Genomic DNA, 23,063 nt, shown 5'->3' on the forward strand with positions numbered 1-23,063 from the left:
CACTTCCTATTTCAGATGTAATATGCAATGAGAAAATACAACGTTATTTAACTATAGGATTTAGCTAGATTTTTTTAAAAAAAACATTACTTTCAGGTCAGGGAATACTAGATATGGAAGTGATGAGCTCAATATAGGAGTTCCCTTAGGACTTAAAACTTTAAATGTTTAAATAATTTGATTTTTATTCATTCATTCTTACATGAAATTCATTGTTTTATATTAGAGGATTACTTACACGGTTAGGGCATTTGTGTTTTCTACAATGACAATCCATAAAAGCACCAAATCTACTTGGAGATCTTTCCACCATTCCTCACCTTGCTGGCCACTGAAGCAACTCCGAAAAACCCCTATAGCCAGAATCACGGGTGTCCCATTTCATAAATAAAAATTAAAACCCATTCCTTTAAATGTTAAACTCGATTTAAATAATGAGAATACTTTTTGGACAGAGGAAGTTTTTAAAACTGCAAAAACAGGATGAATCTGTTCAGTTTTCTGAAAAGAAATGTGGTGTTACAACTGATTCCTGCCTCTCTATCTCTAATTCGTAACTATCATTTCCCAAAGCCACTTTTTTTTTTTTTTTTTTTTTAAATTTTTTTTTTTAATTTATTTATTTGTTAGAGAGAGAGAGCGAGCGAGCACAGGCAGGCAGAGTGGCAGGCAGAGGCAGCGAGAGAAGCAGGCTCCCTGCCGAGCAAGGAGCCCGATGTGGGACTCGATCCCAGGACGCTGGGATCGTGACCTGAGCCGAAGGCAGCTGCTTAACCAACTGAGCCACCCAGGCGTCCCCCCAAAGCCACTTTTGAAAGCAAGGAGAAATAATGGCTAGCAGATATAACACCATTGTTGTACTGCTTTAGGTCTAAATACAGTACAGCCATTTTTATCTAATTGGGTTTTATAACCCATTTTCTTGCCATTTTAGTCCTTATTAATTATTTCACAGCCAGGATTTTTACTCTGGTCTTAATGCACAGACTTCAAGAAAATCTGTGAACACTCTGAAAATGTATAAAAATACTGTCTATCTGGTTTAAACTGGGACAGTAGAGTCCCCAAGATTCTGATTTGTCATAGCCAAGCTATTTATTTTGAAAATTCAAACAATTTTAGGGGAAGATGCCATCCCCTCTCCTCTTCCTCCACCTTTGGAAGATTTAGCTAAAGAGGGGTTGAAAATGATTTAATCAGTATCTCATTGTTGGACATTTAGGTTAAGTGAACACACTTTGTACAGAAATCTTTCTAGAGTTCTTGTTAGCTTTAGGATAAATTCCAAAGGGTGAGATTGCTGGGCTAAAGGATGAGATAATTAAAATATTTAATACTTTTTTTAAAAGTTCATTTATTTTTAGTAATCTCTATAACCAAGGTGGCACTGGAACTCAGGACCTGGAGATCAAGAGTCCACTCTGCTCCGACTAAGCCAGCCAGGTGCGCCAAAATCTTTAATGTTCTTCAAACATACTGCCTTATTGTCAGAAAGCTATGAGATTACATTTTCGCCAACATTGTGTGAAGTTTATTATCTCACATGCGGATATAACTTGTATATTATTTTGACTTGTATTTCTTAGTTTTACTTATCTTCATATTTCACAAGCCAAACACGCCAATCCTGCCAGAAGAGAAATAAAGTACTATTACTTCCTTCCTTGGTTACTATGTATGCTGTGACCGTGATTGTAACAATAGCTAACATTAATTAAACGTAAAATTCTCTGAAGGAATTTGAGCTGGGATCTCCTACGGCTGTAACCATTGAGTTAAGGGGACAGGGGTGGAGGATGGTGACCCATGTGCAAGAACAGAAGTAAAACCAAAGCAAGGCAAAACAAATTCCCCAAAACACGGCTCCTGCCGCGCTTAGTTTCCTTCTACCGGGCAAGAGGTTCTAAATCTTAAACGATTTGAATTTTCAGCTGCCAAACCCGCGTCTACCGACCAGTTTATCCTACTCCCAGCATCGCGAGCACGAGCGACGACTCGTACAGCGTGGACTAGACGGCAAATATTTTCTCCCCCTTTGCAAAAGGAAAAGGCCTAAGAGGGGAGGGGGGGAAAAGGTGGAACTATTGTTTTTAAATTTTCCAGGGCTAGACTTTTACCTTTAAGTCTTGAGAGACCTAGATAACAAAACCTGGAGAGTGCACAGTCACAGCCGCTGCGCTTCCGGGATTTAGCCGGGCTGAGGGAGGACGCATGCGTAGTGCACGCTCCTAGGTCACTCACCTCCTACGAAAGCGCTCTGCGCAGGTGCGGACGCAGGTTGCAGCAGCGCTTGGCCTCAGCTGATGCTGTCGTCCTGCCGCCCCTCCCCCGCCCCGAATCCGCGGTGCCCCGGCGCTTGTAGGCCTGTCGCTCCAGCCCCAGCGATCCGGACGGCAGACCCCGTGACCCTGTCTTCGGGCCTGTGTGCGCCGGAGCAGCTCGGGACTGCGCAGCGACCCGAGTGTTGGTGAGCGACCCCGGACGCGCAGCCCCTCGGTCCATATTTCGGAGTGGAACTGAGCGGCGGCGCCTTGGAAAGAGCCGAGAGGGACCGGGAGGTATAGGCGGAGAGGCCGCAGGGGAGCTGGGCCAGTTCGGGCACCGAGGAGGCGCTCAGGGTTGGCTGATGGCGTTGTTGGTTGTTGTGTCACCTCCTGCCGGGTCCAGCCTCCTGCCGAGGGGGCTTTAGGCTTTGGCCCAAGCCCAGAGCATAAGGTTGATCCAGGCCCCCACACCTTGTACAGCCAAGTGGCCCCTGGTTTTGCTTTTCTTTTGAGTTTTCTTGCACGGTTCCCTTGATCTTATCTTTAACCTTTACTGAGTAGGCTGTGTGCCGAGTCTTGTTTATGTAGCTTAGGAATGATGCTGGCTTTCTTCGTTATCACAGAAGATAGTGACCCATTTAAACTGGTTGGAGTGCTGTACTTTTTTTTCTTTTTTCTTTTTAATCTCTCGTTGCTGTCTTAGATCCATGTTGGGTTTTCAGTAGGAAATTGTGATTAAAAACATTGAATACAGGGAAGAGAAGGGGGTTTAGCACCTAATGATAAACAAACCAGGGAGTGTCCAGGAATAGTAGTGGCTAAATATTTCTACACTGTGAGGAAAATCCAGTAGGGAGGGTGGGGGGTGTGCAGTACCTGACGAAGTCTGGTGCTAGTCAGTTAGCCTTGCTGAAACACCTGTTAAAGGCAGACTCATCAAGACAACTGTTAGATACACATAGAAGACAGGCCCAGACTGAGAGCCACTTGATCTTGCCTTGTGTCTCCTCTCACTCGGCCACCAAAGCACTCTAGTGGGATGCATTTTACCCTCATGTGCTAACTGAGATCCCAGAAAGGATGCTTCTGTGGCCACACTGCTGAGGCCCTCAATCCCTGTCCAACTGTCACATAGGTTACTGTGTGGGGAGAGTGATGTTAATTCACCCCTGAACCACCTGTGACTGGCATGTGTTGGTTTGGCTTGGCCTTAATGTCATTAGACAAACCAAGAGAAGATAATGCATTTGCGGACGTTACAAGCTCATTTGTTTTTAAACTTAACACGTACAATGTATATGGAGATTTTTAATAATAAAATTGTGAAAATAAGCATCTTCATCATTCTGCACTTTTATATTTGTCTGCTAGTTGTATAATTTTTTTATCCTGCTGTTTACACTATGTTTGAATGATCCCCAACACTTGGATGGCATGCCAGTATTAAAAAGTGAACTTTTTTTTGTACTACAGTATGACTTGAATTATTGTCAGTTTTCCTTACTCAAATCACTGAGAATTTCTAAATTTTTAGAAGATTATTTATTTATTTATTTATTTGACAGAGAGAGAGAGAGAGAGAGATCACAAGTAGGGGGGGTGGGAGGAGGGGAGCAGACGACCCCCCCCCCCCATCCAGCAGAGAGCCTGATGCTGGGCTTGATCCCAGGACGGTGGGATCATGACCTGAGCCACCCAGGTGTCCTGTTGAGTTTTTTTTTTTTTTTTTAAATTTTTAAAAGATTTTATTTATTTGTCAGAGAGTGAGCGAGTGCACAAGTAGGGGGAACAACAGGCTCCCCACAGAGCAAGGAGCCCCATGTGGAACTCGGTACTCACTGGATCCTAGGGTCCTGGGATCATGACCAGAGGGGAAGGCAGACGCTTAACCACCTGAGCCACCCAGGTATCCCTCAGTTAGAATTTTTAAAAGAAATGCTCATCTCTTTGTATGAATGTCTATATAATAATCCATTTTTAGGAACTGATAAAAGATATATGGTCAAATTTAGGAAGAGAAGAAATGTTTTTAAATTTTGCTTTCCCCCTTTATTCATTTTCCCTCACAACATCAGCAGGTTGTATTATATGACTTTTAAGTTCTTTTTCATCCTTAAAATTGTATAACTCGGGGCTTCTGTGTGGCTCAGTGGGTTAAAGCCTCTGCCTTCGTCTCAGGTCATGATTCCAGGGTTCTGGGATCGAGCCCTGCATTGGGCTCTCTGCTCAGCAGGGAGCCTGCTTCCCTTCTTCTCCCTCTCTGCCTGCCTCTCTGCCTACTTGTGATCTCTCTCTGTCAAATAAATAAATAAAATCTTAAAAAAAAATCTAAAATTGTATGACTCAACTGCTGTGCTATTGCATTACCTACCTGCAGAGGTTATTTTGCTATAGGTATGGTATTTATAGGTACTACTACTACCTATTCTTACTTGGTTTTAAATTTATATTAAATATAAATTTAAATTTTACCCATGTTATTTTTGATAGCATCATACTAAAATTTTGGAAATTAATGTATTAAGTTTTACTGCTTTGTATTGGTGAATTATTAAATATCTTTGAATATTAATTTCATAATTTTAAGTGATGCAGGATTTGGTTTTTGAGTTGTTTACATTTTAAATGTTAAGGCTAGAAATGTGAGAATGAGAAGAATTGTTGATTTTATTTATCACAAAGGGGCATGAATTTTAAGACTGAAACTTACTACTTTGAACTTGTAACCAGGGCTTAGGCCCAGAGAAACCTGGCTCCAGGAGTCCCAAACAGGCCAGGTTCAGCCACTCACCACTGACAAAAATCCAAAAGCAGAGAAAGGGGTGGTGGTGAAACAAGAAAAGAATTTATTTTAGCAAGGCCACCATGGGGAAGACAGGGGACTGAGGTCTCAAAATACTGTCTCCAAAGTGCAGAAAATACTTTTGAGTTTATGTAAGGAAAATGTGGGATGAAGGTGGATGGGTACATGCAGGTGGGTGGTAAAGGTCAGATCCACCATTGTCTTGGCATCTGTCCTGCTGGCCCCTTACTGCTTGAGGGGCTTGTTTGCTTCCCTTTATGGGATGCTTTGCCCTCAGTATCTTTGGCCTGCGTTTTAGAGATAAGCTGGAAAGAAGAATTTAATCAATTAGAAATTACGGACTGAGGTTTTTTTTTTTTTTTTTTTTTTTTTAAAGATTTTATTTATTTGACAGAGAGAAATCAGAGCTAGGCAGAGAGGCAGACAGAGAGAGGGGGAAGCAGGCTCCTGCTGAGCAGAGAGCCCGATGCGGGGCTCGATCCCAGGACCCCGAGACCATGACCTGAGCCGAAGGCAGAGGCTTAAACCACTGAGCCACCCAGGCGCCCCACGGACTGAGGTTTAATGGGAGGTAATTGAAGTCTTCTAACTTGCCTGGTGATACATATAATAAGGAATCATAATTTGCCTAAACCAACTTTAGCTTTAGCACTAATTGGTTTAAAGATAGAATATGTTTTTGTTTTATGTTTTTGTCTTATTCTAAGAAAAGCAAAGCCCACTTTATTTTCAGAGAACCCTAAAAAAGTGTAGACTTGTAAAATTTTAATGTTTGAAAGCCCATTCTCATCACAAGTCTGATACATCATTTTATAATATTTTGTTAGAAAAACACTTTGGAGGGGGGCGCCTGGGTAGTTCATTGGGTTAAGCCTCTGACTTCAGCTCAGGTTATGATCTCAGGGTCCTGGGATCGAGTCCCTCATTGGGCTTTCTGCTCAGCAGGGGGCCTGCTTCCTCTACCCCCTCTGGTTGCCTCTCTGCCTACTTGTGATCTCTCTTTTGCTGTCAAATAAATAAATAAAATCTTTAAAAAAAAAAAAAGAAAGAAAAGAAAAACACTTTGGACTTTTGGATCCCTTGTTTCAGACAGTACTTTGATTAAATATAATTCTAATCAGAAAGTAATTTGAATATTCCTGTGAAGTTTCCTCTATATTAATTAGGTTGTTATAAAAATCTCATAATGTTCTTGAGTATACTTTTTTCCTGAAATTTACTGTAAGATTTTTCTTTTTCTTTAGACATGGGAAAGTCTTTTTCACATTTGCCTTTGCATTCAAATAAAGAGGATGTTTATGATGGAGTCACATCAACTGAAAACATGAGGAATGGACTGCTTAATAATGAAGTCCATAATGAAGATGGAAGAGGTGGAGATGTCTCTCAGTTTCCATATGTGGAATTTACGGGAAGAGATAGTGTTACTTGTCCCACTTGTCAAGGAACAGGAAGAATTCCTAGGGGTATGTGTTACTGTGTTGTTTTTCCTTTAAAGAGTAATTCCAGGCATTCACACAAATAATATAAAACCCATAGATCTAAGCACAACCCTCTGTGTTTCAGTCAGAAGTCTTTTAGAATTAAAGTTAAAACTGTTTATTAGTTATCTTTAGTTAAAGAGATACAAAGAAGTAAATATAAACATTTTTTAAAAAGACCAGAAACATCTTAAGGTTCCTAAAACGGTAATGAAAACCACCAGTCTACCTCTAGTACTTTTTTCTTTCCCACCTGCAATAGCAGATACGCAATATCTCTTGACTGAAATTTTTTAGACCTGTTGGGAATCAGTAGAGGTAGTAATCATATGTTGGGTTTTGGGAACAATTTCAGTAATTTGGTGACCTAATATTTTTAACTCATTATCTGAAGAATAGTAAGAAGCTAGTCATGCCGTAGTTAGTTATTCTTAGGAGGAACTACATGAAGAGGGATGGTAAATGAAGATGGGCCATGTAGGGGGGAAAATCAGTGTGTGGCATCTCATAGGGAAATTCAGAAGGGAATAATCTTCATGTACAGTTTGTAGGCTAGACAGACTTCAGTAGAAGTGGGAACAATAGAAATAATAAAAATACTTTGTGTTATTGTGTTATTCTTATTTACTGCTCATGTTGAAGCTGATAGGTATTCCTGCAGAAAGTGGAAGGACAAAGTGATAAGGGAAGACATCAGTTTATACCAGTTTCTTTAAAAAAATGCCTTGGGTTAGGGAACTTTATCTATTTGAGTTGGCCTTTGAATGTGATGGTATTATCTTTTCAGAGAATGAAAGGATTTTTGTAGGCAAAAGGATTAGTGCCTCTGGCTCAGAGGAGGGAAAAAAGGACTATTTGAGCAATCTGGATATATTTTTAAGGTATAGCCTGTAGGCTTTTTTTGGCAGCCTGGAAATGGATTGTGGTTAGTAGGAAATCAGGATGACCCTGGAAGTATTTTTGTCTGAACAGCTGGAAGAATGGAATAGCTGTTTATTAGGATGGAGAACAGGTTTGTGTGTGTCTGTCTGGAGAGAGATCAAGAACTCTGTTTTAGAGATAAAAGTTTTGGGATGCATATTTGGCATCTAGGTGGATATGTTTAATAGGTAGTTACAGTAAGTGTCTGGAATTCAGGTGCAAGCCTTCAGCTGGAGTCATCCGAATACAGGTGGTTATTTGAAGCTGAGTTGGATGAGAGCACCAAGCTTATCAGTGTGAATAGAAAAAAAAAAAAGACACCCTAGTGCCAAACCTGGGGGCACTGGGACATTTCAAAGTCAGTGATTTGAGAAAGATTTAGCAAAGACAATGAAAAACAGCTATAGTAGAAGGAGGAAATTTTAGTCTCTGGTGTCCTGGAAATGAATGTAGAAAGTGCACCAAGTAGGAGAGAGTAAGGACCTGTTGGATGCTACCGACAGATCAGGTAATGTAAGGACTGAGAACTGATCATTGGATTTGGTGATGTACATGGAGACCACTGGAGACTTTTAAAAGAACAGCTTGGTGGGTTGCATAAGCATGTATAGCATGTACAGAGTGGGATCAAGAGAGTATAGGAGGAGTGAAGTTACATAGTGAGAAAATAGGTATTTTGAGGAGTTTTACTGTATATATATAAGGAAGAAGAAAGATGGTAGCTGGAGGGCGCTGTGAGGTCAGGAAAGGGATTTTTTTTTAAGGTAGAGTGAATAATATGTATGCTGATGAGAATAATCCATAGAGAAAAAAAAAACATAATGTAGGAGATGGGGGAATTATTAGATGTAGTGCACAAGTGCAGGGGCTGCTCTCACAGAGGAGCATCTGCAGTTTAGGCTTTGTAGTAGGGAAGTAGAGTATATGGACAGGGAAACAGGTAGGTGAGTGGATGTGGTAGTGGGAGCTTGTGGAAGTTCTTTCCTGTTTGCCCCATTATGAGCTAAGAGTGAGGAGAGGGAAGAAGGTATTGGAGATTTGAAGCGAGAGTTGAAGTTATAAAGTTGTAGTTTTGGAGAGTCAGATTGAGAGTGTGAACTAGGGAAAATTGTATAATGGTTGACATTAAAGGCCACTTGAGATTAGTGATCGAAACGAGGCCAGTGAGCATAGTTGCATGTTTTTATGTATCCACGATTAGCTGTATCAGCATGGTAACTGAGAGGTTGCTTTTAATAAGCAGGATTGTAGTTTAGTCAAATGAATACCACCAAACAAGACAGGATACATGTACATATGGAGAGAGACATATATACATAACATATATTTACTTGTGGGTGTGGGGAGGTAGTGTAAATGAGGGGAGAGTTGTAGAAGGGGCAGGGAGGAATAATGGAAACATTATAGGAAGCTTTAAAAGGGAATTTGACTGTAGTGCTTTAAGAGTTAATACAAAAAGTCAAGTTCTGATAAGATTGCAAAATTGTTTTATTAAAGATCTATGTACCCATTAAACTATATGGATATAGCCTAACCCAAGAAATAAAAGATGTGTGGCCTGAGTTGTGGAAGCCTCATTTTGTATGGGCTTTTGAAACATGAGACGTGTTATGTATTGATTTTGGTTTTCAAGGAGTATAGTGTAAAGGATTTCAGGACACAGAGGTAGCAGATATTTCTTTTGCTGTTACCCAGATAACCAAATCAGAATCTAAGCAGGAAATAGTAGTGGAAGAAGTTTTGGTAAATTCAGATCGTCTGAAAGCTGAGCCTCTTGAGATCTTTTTCAGTAAAGTCATTACTCTTTCTCATTCTTTGTATTATTTGTATTCATAACTAGATATCAAGCTATGAAAAATACATTATTTGTTTTGGAATTTAGTGTCTATCACTAATTTTTGAAGATTTTGAGCAGTTTACCAGAGAGATGAGAGCTAGATGGTATTCTTGTCCTTCTAAACCAGACTTTGATAGAAAGCCACTATATTTTAATTAATTATATTAATAAATTTCTAAACCTATTTTTACTTTTAGGGCAAGAAAACCAGCTGGTGGCATTGATTCCATATAGCGATCAAAGATTAAGGCCAAGAAGGACGTAAGTGATGATAAGAAAATAGCAAATTTTTTTGGTATTTTTCTGTTTTTCAGATTACATATAATCACTTTAGTTAACTATTAAAATGAAAAACGTTATCAGGTTCTTAAATTATGCCATCGATGCTTCACGTCATTTAAAAGAAGAAGGATTTCTGATTGGGATAACGCCTTCAAAGAGGCATAGTGTCTGAATCTTCTCAAATCTATTTACTAAAACAGACAAACCTAGAAAAGCAGTAGGAAACAGAAACATTTTCATTAAAAATGGGTGTTAAGGTTCTCCTACTCACCCCAGATTAAAAATGGAGTGAGGATCAAAACATGTTAGCAGCTGTGTGGAATTTGTGAAGGGAAACAAAAAGAATTGCTGAAGGTCCTGAGAGTTCTGAGACAAAGCAAATGTTCTGATACTCAGAACACTTCCAGCAAATACTTCTGGATAACCTGCAAAATGGGAGGACTCTTGGTGTGCTGCACCTTGGAGAAAGTGCAGAAAAGGTCAGAGAGATCCACTAAGGACCCTTATGATCAGAAGGAACTAGACCACCTTGATCCCTCAAAGACCTTAAGAAAACTCAACCAAAAGCTATTGTAACAGGACAGACATATCCTAAGGAAAAGCCTGTGAGGGACTGAATCCATTGTACAGGGAAAGAATAGGGAAAATGGAAGAAAAGTTTTGGAAACTAGAGAGAGAATCTCAGAACTATAGAAGTGTATATACATATAGGCCATCTTACAAAAAAAAAAGAAGAAAACAATTAATTTTGTATTTTAATAGAAGATGGAGTTTTGAGCAGTGAAGCTAGGAGGGCCACCCTGGCTCATCCTCATCGCCAAAAATGCAAGCTTCTTTTAAAAGTACAAAAACATTTCATTTAAAGCTGAGCAACAAAAAAGTATTGCAGTGAAGCATCATACAAAGATAGTGTTAAACTGAAAATGCTAATAGATCATAGAAGCATATCAGAAAAACATGAAAACTAACAATATTATAAATGTTCTAAAAGAAATTGAAACTGTAGAAGCTATGAAATGAGATGACTAAACAACATGAGGACGTAAAAAGAGACATGAGGACGTGAACCCCTGAAAGAATTAGGAAAAATTATTTCAGAAATGGAGACCAGACCAGAAGAACAATTGCAAATAGATACCATGAAAAGTATAGCAAAGGGAATAGAAATTACAAAGGAGGAAATGAAAACACACACACAAATTAATGAAAAGTAAGGTAACCATAAGCAAAGATTGAACACTCACATAATTGAAGCCCCTGAAGAAAAATCAAAGGAATCAAACTGAACAAATACTAAACATTCAGTTCAAGAACACTTCCTCGGGATGCCTGGGTTGCTCAGTTGATTAGGCATCTGCCTTCGGCTCGGATCATGATCCCAGGGTCCTGTGATGGAGTCCCACATCGGGCTCCTTGCTTAGCAGGGAGCCTGCTTCTCCTTCTGCCTCCACTCCCCATGCTTATGTTCTCTCTCTCTAACAAATTAAAAAAAAAAAATCTTTAAAAAAAAAAAAAACACTTTCTCAGGTGAAACAAGACACAGACCTACATATTGAAAAGACATGCCATGATCTTCAAAACATTCTATCCATCCTAGTGAAATTACTGGACTTCGAACGTAAAAAGCAAAAAAACTCCAGAAAAACCCTTTGAAAGACCCCAGGCAGTAGGATCAATTAATTTATAAGGGACAGAAAATCAGATTGGCCTGCTTCTTAACCCATAGTGCTCCAAATAAGTAACCAGTAGAGCAGCATATTTAAATATTCATAGAAAAAAAATGAACAAGATTTTAAAAAGATCTGACCCTTTATTATAAAACATACAGTAGATGGTTATGAATGTTCAAGAAATTAGGCTTAAGTCCTCTATAATCTCAGGATGGAAAAACTTTACATAGGATTCAGAATCCAGTGAGGACAGAAAAGATTAATTTGACAAAGCCTAGATTAACTTTTACAAGATGAAAACAAAACCTTAAATGAAGCCAGAATACAAATGGCAAACTGGGAAGTGATGTCTGCACATTACCACAGATACCATGAACGAGTAGTCCAGAAAAGAGAAATACAGAGTTCCTTTAAACATTTGAGAAGGTGTTCAGTCTTGCTCGTAAGAGAAAAACAGATTAAAACAATAGTGAAATACCGTTTCTTATCTGTCAGATTAGCCAGAACTCCAAATTGGTTGGCAGTATTGTGTGAAACGAACGTACTCATATCTTGTTAGTGAAGGGGAATTTGTTGTTATCTAGGAAAATTACATATGCATTTACCTTTTGGCTCAGGAATTCTACTTTGAAAATTTTTTTCTAAGGATAATTGTCAAATATAGTAAGTGGCTTTTACATAAGTTATTTACTGTGCCAGTGTCTATAATTGCAGAGGACTAGAAATAATGTAAATGGCCAGTGATAAGGTTCTGGTAGAATAAGTTATGCTACATCTATATATGATAAAATGGAATGAGGAAGAACTCTGTATTTTACTAGAGTTGATATCCAGAGTACGTTTTTATCTGAAAACACACATGCATACACAGAGGAAGAGAGAAACAGTGGATTGATAAACCAAAGGCTAATAAAACGATTACGCTCAGAGCTTGGGAGGGAACTTGGAAGAGGGAATAGGTAAGCAAGTGAGATGACCGTGTGTATGTATATATATTTATATTTGGGGTTTAGAAGTACGTTTTTAAAAAATAGAACTTAAAAGATGAAATCCGAAGTTAAAAAAAAAAAGCAGTTCCTAAAATTTGAAACAAACTGAAACATGATTCTAATGATTCTGACTATATCTAGTTGGTGGCATAACTACAGATGAAAGAATAACTTATAAGTGACTTGAAAATATTTCATTTTGACTGTCAGTGTCTAGTAAGATGTGTTCTAAATGACAAAGACAACGACAACAAAAGTTTAAACTGCACTCAAAAGCTGCATTGTTAGGAGTAATGTTAGTATAATTTTGAAACTTACACGTAAAGCAGGTAAGTGTAGACTAATGCCATTAGGGATAAGATTCTTAGCATAAAAACTAAGGGGTAAAAGTACAAAATCAAATAAATTTGATTTCTCGCTTCCAAGCAAGATGGGATCATTATAGGGACTAGATATATTCTTCCATCTAAAACAGCTAAAAAACTGGACAGATAAAATGAAACAATATTTCTAGGTGGTGGACATGAGGCAGTACAAGGACAGTGATAACAGAGAAAGGGAAAACAAATGAGGTAAGCCCTGGGATTATACCACCTTACTGTCTAGGAAAAGATACCAGAGCGCAGCACAATGGAAAGAACCCAGGCAGAGCTTAGTAGTCCCCCTAAACTGAGGAGATGCATGGTATTGGCAATCTAGGAGTCCAAGACTAAAGTTAGTAGGTCAGAGTAGGGTAGAGAGCTACACTGGGTAGGTGTAGGAGGGTAGAGAGCCATACTGGGTACTCCTTGAGTGTTTCACTGAGTACTGATCAGTGTATAATGTGTGAGGAAAGTACCTGAGGCTGAAGGAAGAACCACGCAAAACAGAACAGAGGGGACAGTCCTCAGAGCCCACATGAGGCCGGGAAGAGTTTCCACCAGTCATTGTGGAAAATCTCATAATTCATAGGGAATTGTGTGGAGTACTCAAATTATTTCCACAGACCTAGAAAGAAAGAAACAAAGGTGCTGTGGGCTTTGAACTGAGAGTTATTTGTTGGAGAAACGAGGAAAATTTGTATTTTGAAGCCCTAGTTTTGAGGGTAAACTTGAAGATAGAGGCAATTTTTGTCTCTGGAGATTGGAAATAAAGAGGGAAAGATAGAAGAACTACATTTCAAGGGGAGTTAGAAGAGTAGAAAAGCATGGAAAGTTTATTTTTTCTTGTCTTATAAATGCATACTATTATCCCCTTTTCTGATTTTCAAGAAACAGTTTAACGACATCATCAAAGCAGAGTTGATTAATGTAAACAATATTTTTAAATCTGAGTACATAAATACTTTGGGATGAGACTCAAAGTCTTAGTGAGACTCCATGAGATTGATGAGGCATGTGGTTATGTCATTATGTGTTTAAAGGCTTCACAGGTTCTGATGAGCTGTCACTTCAGGGAATTATATAATGGCAAAACCCACATGTGAAAATTCTGCTTTAGTGAATTTAGAAGGGAGTCTTGAAATCCATATTTTTATAAAGTTCCCCAGCTTTTCCCCCAGTTCCACTGTGCAGCCTGGTTTAGGAAACACTGTAGTAAATGTACGTGCAGTAACCCTGAAACCCCGGTCTCCAAAGAGGTACATACATCTTTTAAGGAGAACATTTTAACACGTAATAGACCAGATCCAACCCAACTAAATACTTTTATAATGTAAAAGGTTGGTAAAATTATACATCTTTTCCTGCTAGTATAACGGGAAAAATTCAAGTTGAACTCTTCTCTGAATGTTTCGTTATGTAATTTTTGATGCATATGTATTTCAATACTCATTTTTCTTTTCAGAAAGCTGTATGTGATGGCTTCTGTGTTTGTCTGTCTGCTCCTTTCTGGATTGGCTGTGTTTTTCCTTTTCCCTCGCTCTATTGACGTGAAATACATTGGCATAAAATCAGCATACGTCAGTTATGATGTTCAAAAGCGTACAGTATATTTAAATATCACGGTAAGTACAAATTCACATTAAAAATATTTGACTGCATTCCTTTATGATATATACCTTTGTCCCTTTAGAGAATATTAAATGTGACACTGGTCAGTTTGCTTTCTGTATGTCTGCTTTTGATCCTCTATCATTTCTGATTCTGCTGAAAATGGCAAATAATAATTACTGGCAGTCGTATATACAGAATCATTTAGCATTTGGAGTTGACTTTAAGATGGTAAAACAAACAGTTGCTGGCAAAAAAAAAAATTTACAATCTGTTTACTTTTCATCATTTGACTCCAACTAATTCCTAGCAAAATGTTAAAATAGTTGATTGTATAAATGTGATAAATGTACCATTTTCTTTTCCATGTATTTGGTGAAATACAGTTTTTGCCATTTTAACAGACTATTCCTTTATGGCGTTTAAAGTACAAGAGACTGATTCTGTTATAAATTAGTATGTGGGAAAATATCTGCAGTATTTTCCTGGACGCTCATTTTTAATACTCTACAGCCTTCCCACTCCTGAAAACAGGAAACAAACAAAACCTCAGAGAAGGTCTACCTGTTTATATGTTAATATTTGTTTGAAAAGAAGCATGGTTTGCAAACCACTGAATTATTAAAAAGGAACGTGTATTGGTCATGCCATTAGCAATTATGTATGGGTTCAGGCCTCAGTGCATCTGTGTGGCAGCGGTTTGTTTGGAAGAGTGATACTGGACTTTACTTGGTTTTCTTTGCGGAGGTGGTACCGTATGTGTGAGGTGGAAGTAGAGATAAAGCTAGTTGTAGTTGGGGGGAGAGTTTTGGAGGGACAGGAGTGTAGAGAAATGGTATGTTAAAGTGGAATTACTCATTAATTAAAGGAAAGAAAGAACTCCCATGGGTCCATTTATTCTCATTGCTTAGCACCAGAAGTTGTTAATCAGATTAAGGGCTTTTTTAAAAAAAAAGTATCTATGGAAAACACATGTACATGAAACAACACAGTGCTAATTGTAAATCAATTTCATATGACTAGAGAATTACTGTTGAGTATTTTCTCATTTTAACAGCCATCTGGAATGAGGAATGTATTTTTCTTTGTGTACAGTTTTTTTAAAAGTGGCCAGATTTTTTTGGCCAATCTCCAGAACTCGTTTTAGTATCAAATATTATAAATGTATAATAAATAAAAGTCATGTGATGTTCCCTTTTATATATAAGTGCATTAAGATGTAAATATCATACTTCAGTAATTATTCAGGAATTCCCACTTTTTTGAGATATACTTAACTGAGAAAGACTGAACATTAAATAAGAAATAGCATTATCATATTAGATAAACATTAAGTTTGACGGGAAAACTGAGATAAAAGGTTGAGTTTTTCATAGGTTCTCTGTCAGTATTTGGAAAATGGAATTATATAATATTGCTTTTGTTTCTTAAAATGAGAAATAGACATTCTTACTACTTTCTCTGTTATAGTAATATTTGTCTTTCTGCTTATGAATATGTTACCATTATACATTTGACATTCTTGATGTCTGTTTTTACTTCTGCTACCTAGACCTATTAATATATACATATATTTGCTAATAATGCATATATACATTTGTATACACATATACATTTATAAACGTAGCCAGATATTTTCATATACACGTGGACATTTTACCTTGAGAGCTCACTAAATTTTTCCATGTTAAGTACCCTCATGTAGTCTTTTATATGGCTATATTGCCATTTACTCAACCATTTCGTAATAGATGTTTAATTTTGCTATTACTGATACTCAGAAAACATCTTTGTACTTAAACTTTGTTTCCATTTTAGGTTATTGCTATAGGATAGATTCCTAAATACAAATTTGCTAACTAAAGATCACAGATCATTTTAAGGTTTTTGATAATAAATCATCATTACTTAATAGCTTATGATTGTGTTCTCTTGACTTACAAATTAAGTGGATTCTCACTGCTCTCAGCAACAGAATGTCTGATAGTACCAGACTTTGTCTTTTTTTTTTTTTTTTTGGTCTGTCTTAATGTTTCTTTGTAATTCTAATGATCAGTACATCTTTTTCTAATTATTGTAAGTATTTTTGTTGTCAACCAGTTTTGCATTATTGATCCCTTTAATAACTATGGGCACTTCAGAGAAAGACACATACTGTTATTTGCACGTACAAAGGAGTCCAAGGTTTTTCTGCAACCCATTCTTCCGCCTGTATCAGAAGGTCAAATTAACAATCCCTTTTCTATAGTGTCTAAAAGTTAAATTGACATGGGTATTAAGAGCTAAGTAGATGAAAACTTTTATATATTTAGATAAAGGTTATTTCTACTACATTATGGAATTTTAATTCTCCATATAACTAGATTAATAAATAAATGTGATCATAAAAATCACTGATTGCTAGCATATTCTTTTTCTTATCCTTTTTTACTGAGACTGTTTTCTCTCTTTTTCACTTACCCCATTAATTGCCATTCTCCATCTTTCTCCATGTTCATTTTAATTTATAAGCCCACATTTAGCTTTTCTTAATATTTATTTTCATATGTACATATTTTATGCATCTTGGTTTTCTCACTTGTTAATACCTTGTAGAAATCTTTCCTAATTTTCTGGCTTAGAGTTAATCCATTCTTTTTAATGGGCTGCATAATATTCCATGTAATGATTTAATACTATTCAGTCATTATTTTTATATCTGGGCATTTGGTTTATTTTCAGTCTTTTTTGTTTGTTTGTTTTTGCCACTGTTGTCATTAACATTCCAGTGTTTTTATTTCTTTAGGATAAATGCTCAAGTACGATTGCTAGGTCACAAGGTATACATTATTTTTATATTAATGGCTGTTGCTAGATTCCTTATCAGAATGGCCGCAAGGCTTCACAAGTTTTCCAGGAATGTAAAAATAGACCCTTTTGCTCATATCCCTGCCAGGGATAGAATTTGTTGCTTGCTACAGGTTTTACTAGTTTAATGAATATAAAACAATATTCCTTTTGTACTAAAACAACTTTTCCCCAACTCTAAATGAATTTGAGAATTTTTAAGTGTTTTCTCATCATTTATATTTATACTGTTTTGATTTATTTCTTCAATATGCTTTGCTCTTGTTTGCTTTATTATTTTTTTTCTTAAGGCTTTGTCTTTTCAGTTTGTAAGGATTCTTTTTGTATAGGTGGTAACCATTACAATCTGCCTTACAAATATTTAAGATTTATCATTTAGTTCCTGTAGATTTTCTTTCGTGATGACTGTTTCAGATGTTTTATTTATTATCTGTTTCTTGTTTCTTGACTTAACATTTTTTTCTTCATTGGCCGTTTTCTAAAATAATTTGAGATAATCGTTGTGAATTAGAATTGCAGAAGCTCCCCCACTTATTAACAATAGAAATGATGTAGCTCCATTTCTTTCCAACAAATAGACTTGAATCTATCCTATTTCTTCTTCAAAGGGGCCCAGTGGAAATTTCTACTTATATATAAGTTAAAATACCAATTCTTTTTAAACAAAATTTATTTAAAGTACTATTTAATGTTTTAAATGGTCATCTTTGTATTTAATAGAATAAGAAGTAGCTTACTGGTAATGTCTGTAAAGATACCTGTATATTAATATTTAGCAAAATTTTAGATGAAATTTAAAAATTATTGTTATAAAATTTTTGCTAAGGCCACAAACACATTTTCTAACATTCATTTGTATATTCCTATAATGTACATTTTCTGGGCCTGTTTTTTTAAATTATATGTTTATTATCAGCATAATATAGCACTCATCATAAAACCAAATAATCAGTTCATTTAATGTCCTATGTTATTTTTGGCAGTACTTTTCTTCCTCCTAATAACTGAAGCATGGCCATAGCTGAAGTCTTATTTATTTTTTTGAAGTCACTTTATAAAATTAATTTTGAATACATACTTGTTATGCTTATACATTTTCTGTCTTCCTTCTTTTGTAGAACACACTAAATATAACAAACAATAACTATTATTCTGTTGAAGTTGAAAACATCACTGCACAAGTTCAGTTTTCAAAAACAGTTATCGGAAAGGCACGCTTGAACAACATAACCAATATTGGCCCACTGGATATGAAACAAGTAAGCTTCCATCATGAAATAACTTCACAGGAGTTCAATGAGTCTTGACTTTGTCTCTCATATTAACTTGAGGGAGGGGAGGATTTCCTCAAAACTTGACCTTGACATGTATCCCTTCCATGTATAAGAGAAAGTCTTAGAAGCAGCTTTGCAAAGGGAGACATTTCTAAACTCTTTGAAATTGTGAAAGGTGTCTGAAATATTTGATGCTTTGCTCCTCTTTCCAATTGGCTTACTTTCATTTTTTGCATTTCAGATTGATTATACAGTACCTACTGTCATAGCAGAGGAAATGAGTTACATGTAGTAAGTTTTGAGTTTTAATAATTTTCTCTCATTAGATTATAAAGTGAGGAATAAAGTGTATGGATATCTTCTGCATTACCTGCCATCTTAGCAGTCAAGAAACCACATTTGGAATACTTCTGGCCTCTCACTGATCTTCTCTTTCTATTATCCTGTGCCAACATACATCATATTTATTATGTGCATTATGTACCTATATACCTAGTTTTGTTTTCTACTTATTTTTCAGAATTAAGACAAATATACTGTGTCACCTTCTAATTATTCTGAGAACCATATTCTTATACATTTTAGTATGTATTGACTTTTTAGTACTGGAAAACTAAAAGTGCTAGTACTTTATAGTACTCTGTTGGTTTGAAGTTCTGAAGCTTTTCATTTCGGTCTGATTATTGACTCATTAAGTAAAAAAAAAAAAAGGATAAATTTTTACCATCTTTTGATAATCAGGCTCACAGAATTCTGAGTAACAGACTGTTCACTACAATTTCAAAGGTGAATAAAAAGTAACAATAATTTGTAGCCTGTGTTAAACAACTCTACAATTGCTGTAGTAGGAAAGCGTGTCTGTTTCTAGAATGAAAAGTCATGAAAATATTTATCATTATTTGACGTATAGAAAATGTTCAATCAATAAATGCTTATATCTTCTTTTTTTTAGATTTATTTATTTTAGAGAGCACATGTACAAGTGGGGGTAGACATGGAGGGGCAGAGGGAGGGAGACAAGAGACTCCCTGCTGAGCAGGGATCCTGACTCTGGGCTCAATCCCAGGACCCTGAGATAATGACCTGAGCTGAAATCAAGTCAGATGCTTACCATGTGAGCCACTTAGGTGCCCCACTTTATGTCTTCTTTATAGTATCTCTGTTAGCTCTAATATGGGAGGAATCATAATTAAATGATTTTAAATTTGTAATATCATAGCCTGCATTTATTCACATTGTTTTTTCTTTTTAACAGTGATTTCTGTACACTGATATCCATCAAAGTGCATAACATAGTACTCATGATGCAGTAGGTATCAGTTTTTCTTGAGATTTTCTTTGTTAAACTTTAGATTTATAACATTGGCTTATAGCATATACAGCAGCTTTACAAATATCAGTTCATTTGGGTTTTAAACCCTGCAAAAGTGTGATGAGATGAGTAAATATTATTTCACTTGACAAATGAGAAAGTGGGGAGCTCAGAGGTGAAGGATGACATGGCCACTAAGTAGTGAATCTGGACCTTGCAAGAATGCTGGAAAGTGGAATTGGGTGGACTAGAGAGGAGAACAGAGCACAGCATCCAGTTTTCTGCTGCCTGTGGTAAAAAAATCCTTAAAAGTAATGAGAAGTACTATTACTGGTTTGAAAGTTTGGTGTTACTCAAAGTCATTAAAACATTGTAGGTTATAGGCTTGGTATTTGGGCCATTAATTGACATCTGAATAGATTTTCCTGTGATGAGAGAACTATGATTTTTTTTAATATTTTATTTTTTTATTTATTTGAGATTGAGTGAGTGAGTGAGCAGGAGGGAGAGAGAACCTGAAGCAGACTCTGTGCTGAGCACAGAGCTGGGTGGAGGGCTCGATCCCACAACCATGAGATCATAACCTGAGTCAAGACCAAGAGTCAGATGCTCAACCAACTGAGCCATGCAGCCGCCTGTATATAATTATTTTTAAAAGTGAAACGAACTTAACATATTTTTGTCTAATGATAAGTGTCCTGGAAACATTATATTTGTTTTGTATAATTATTTGAGTAGGGCTTGCTAAACTAGCATTTATGTTATCTGTTGGGGAAGTAGTTCCCAAGAGGCTCATGTCCACAATATTAAGTTACCATTAATCAGTCTCTCTCAGGAGAAAATTTTGGTTATATAAAAGTATTCTCACTTTGGAAGACTTTTTTAATATAACTGTTGAATGTTTCTCCCCAATTGAGTTTTGTTGTTGTTCTTTTCTTTTTTAGAGTTACTGTGACAACAACATACTTTGGACACTCTGAACAGATATCGCAGGAGAGGTACCAGTATGTTGATTGTGGAAGGAACACAACTTACCAGTTGGGGCAGTCTGAGTATCTAAATGTACTTCAGCCACAACAGTAAAAACTGAAAGAGCTGCCACTGGAGAAGAAGAAATCCCTATTAATATTTTCCTGAACTCTGAAGGATGAGGTACTTACTTCCTAATAGGAGATCTTAAATTGAACAAACCTAAAGTTTACATTTCCATTTTAGGGGTACAGTTGAAAGTATACGGACTTGTACATTATTGCAACACTCTGTGTTCATGATATCTGTACCAGGATCTTTTACTTGAATCTAAATTTGCTGGTTGATTTTCTTCTCCTCCTCTCCCCAAAGGATGACATTGAGACTTCCCATGTGGGACAATAAATAATTATTTACAATTCACAGCTTCAGTCACCACTGGAAACATAATTTTGATGATGAACAGAATTTGGGAAACTTTATTTCTGAATGTTTTTATAGAATATTACTGAGAGCCTGTTATTCATGAAAGACTTTCAAAAAATAACCTTTTTTTTTGGTTTGTTTTATAAATTTCCATTGCTACATAGTAGTATTTCAAGATATTTTAGCTTTTAGCTAGAACATTTGTAGTTTTTCGTTTGTTGAAATTCTATTCATTTGCACGTTTTTGTCAGTCTGACTCCAAGCTAGTGCTTGCATAACACTAGAAACCAAAATAATCTTCGCAAAATTCTGTACCTAAAATTTTTTAAAGCCCCATTTCACATATCTTTCCATATAAGTAAGTTTTGTGAAATTTTTGTGTAGTCCTCAAACATAGTTAATGTACAATACTGTAAATAAACTGTGCATGGCTTTTATACAGCTTTAATAAATGTCAAATAAAGTACAGATTCAAAGTGGAGTAAGTTGCTCATAAAAATAAATAAAACAGGAAAACGAAATTCAGAAACTTATAGAATATGAATATGGTTCCAATTACATATGGGATTAGACATAAAGTAGTTTTGAAATAAAGTATTTTGATGCTCCAGTTTTTTTTTAATGTTCCTTTTCATGCTGACAAATTGTGGAGACACTTTTCACAACTCTTAGGTACCCAAGTCACCCCCATCATCCATTTTATGCCTGTTTTAAGGAGGAAATCATGTCTTTGGTAGAAGTTATCCAAGAAATCTTGGTCATTAAATGATGGTGGCAATATCAAAATAAAACCTATATTATCCTTTTAAAAATTTAGTAACTTTACACATCACATGGATACCATGCCTCTAGCAGTTACATTTTAAAATTGTCAGTTTTTTGTTTGGATTTTATTTAAAATTGTTCTCAAATGTAAATTACTGACTTTTTCACTTTGCTGTTTTATATTTTCAATACCATTTTCCATTTGGACTTCTTGCCTTTTCACCTGACAAGTTTCTGATGACCTTGTAAATAAATACCACTGAGGGTAGGGGCCGACTGTGATACCAAAAAAAAAATAAATAAATAAATAATAAGTGGCTTGAGATTAATTTCTTTCTGTTCCCTTGTGACAGAAGTCAGGTTCCCCATCCCCCAAAGTGCCTAACTTAGGTCTGAAACATACGTATTTATCAGTCGGACTCTCTCAGCTGTAACACACAAACTTTGTTTAACTATTTAGAGCGAATGAAGCCTCCTTTTTGCCTTGAAACACTCAGGTCTCCCTTTAGCTTTCATATCATTTTCTCCATGTTTTCCTGAGTGAATATTTTAAATGGGTGGAACGCACAAATTTCTTTCTTTTTTTAACTGCTCGTCTTACCTCAGTCCATTACTAGCACATCCATCTTTGCTATTAGAATCACCCCATTACATCTTTTATAGACCTACTAGTCAAACCAATCTTAATGTGTTTTTCTTCTGTGTTTTTTGACTACCCATTCTCCTTGAGGCTGCACACTTTCCTCATATATTGTTTGTTTGTTATTTTTCAGATCATTCTCATTTCATTTTCCCTCATTCTCTGTCTTTTGACATCTTTTAATGAGTATTATCTAGATCCTCTTTTCCCTCAAAATTTCTAATCCTGTGACTTTAGCTAACAGTCATTTATCTTAGGGCTTCTGAATCTTTCTGTACACCTGACCGGTCACCTTTCTACCTAGAGATAAGAGTATTCCAGTGACTCTCTGTGTAAAATCATAAAATATTTGAAAAATTTTTATCATATTCTCTTCCGTTCTCTCCTTGTCTTCATGTCCCATTTACTTCAGAATCACCATTCATTTTTTCAAAATCATCCTTCAGATATGCCTCCTTGAGAAATCAATCCTGATTTTTTTTTTCTGCTCTGTGTCTTTTAACCTTGGTAAAGTATGTAGTGTAAATTAAATGGATTTTTCTATTGATTTGTGGTTCTGGTATCCTGTTAGAGTGCATGTATGGAGTCTACTGAAGAGACGAAGTGAGGGAAC

General features: G+C 36.4%; 1 protein-coding gene and 1 long non-coding RNA gene across 5 annotated transcripts in view; one reads left to right on the forward strand and one right to left on the reverse strand.

Moving 5' to 3' along the window:
* Positions 1-2,206, reverse strand: part of LOC308352767 — a 49,377-nt gene extending 47,171 nt beyond the window's left edge. The window contains exon 1 of one of the 2 annotated variants that reach the window (XR_013967681.1): positions 2,118-2,206. This is a non-coding gene — a long non-coding RNA (uncharacterized lncRNA). The remainder of the gene's footprint in view (positions 1-2,117) is intronic. The other variant, XR_013967682.1, reaches the window with a different exon arrangement.
* An 18-nt stretch (positions 2,207-2,224) lies between these two features.
* Positions 2,225-22,096, forward strand: TMEM106B (transmembrane protein 106B). 3 transcript variants are annotated; one of them, XM_080819129.1, is made up of 8 exons: positions 2,225-2,467; positions 6,312-6,533; positions 9,504-9,567; positions 14,072-14,231; positions 18,183-18,323; positions 18,580-18,629; positions 19,594-19,647; positions 20,595-22,096. In XM_080819129.1, the coding sequence occupies exons 2-8, from the start codon at positions 6,314-6,316 to the stop codon at positions 20,731-20,733; spliced, it is 828 nt and encodes a 275-aa protein (XP_080675255.1). In that variant the 5' UTR covers positions 2,225-2,467; positions 6,312-6,313; the 3' UTR covers positions 20,734-22,096. The 3 variants fall into 3 exon arrangements, with proteins under 3 accessions (XP_080675255.1, XP_080675257.1, XP_080675256.1); XM_080819131.1 differs by having other exon boundaries at positions 19,594-19,651; positions 20,595-20,723; XM_080819130.1 differs by having other exon boundaries at positions 2,268-2,558.
* The last annotated feature ends 967 nt before the right edge of the window (positions 22,097-23,063 follow it).

Source organism: Martes martes, assembly GCF_963455335.1.
Source record: "Martes martes genome assembly, chromosome: 11".
NCBI classification, from domain to species: domain Eukaryota; kingdom Metazoa; phylum Chordata; class Mammalia; order Carnivora; family Mustelidae; genus Martes; species Martes martes.

Coding starts and splice junctions, on each gene's coding strand:
- TMEM106B (XM_080819129.1), top strand. CDS start 6,314: ATGGGAAAGTCTTTTTCACATTTGCCTTTGCATTCAAATAAAGAGGAT. Junction 9,568..14,071: donor AGATTAAGGCCAAGAAGGAC/GTAAGTGATGAT, acceptor TTTTCTTTTCAG/AAAGCTGTATGTGATGGCTT. Junction 14,232..18,182: donor CAGTATATTTAAATATCACG/GTAAGTACAAAT, acceptor CTTCTTTTGTAG/AACACACTAAATATAACAAA.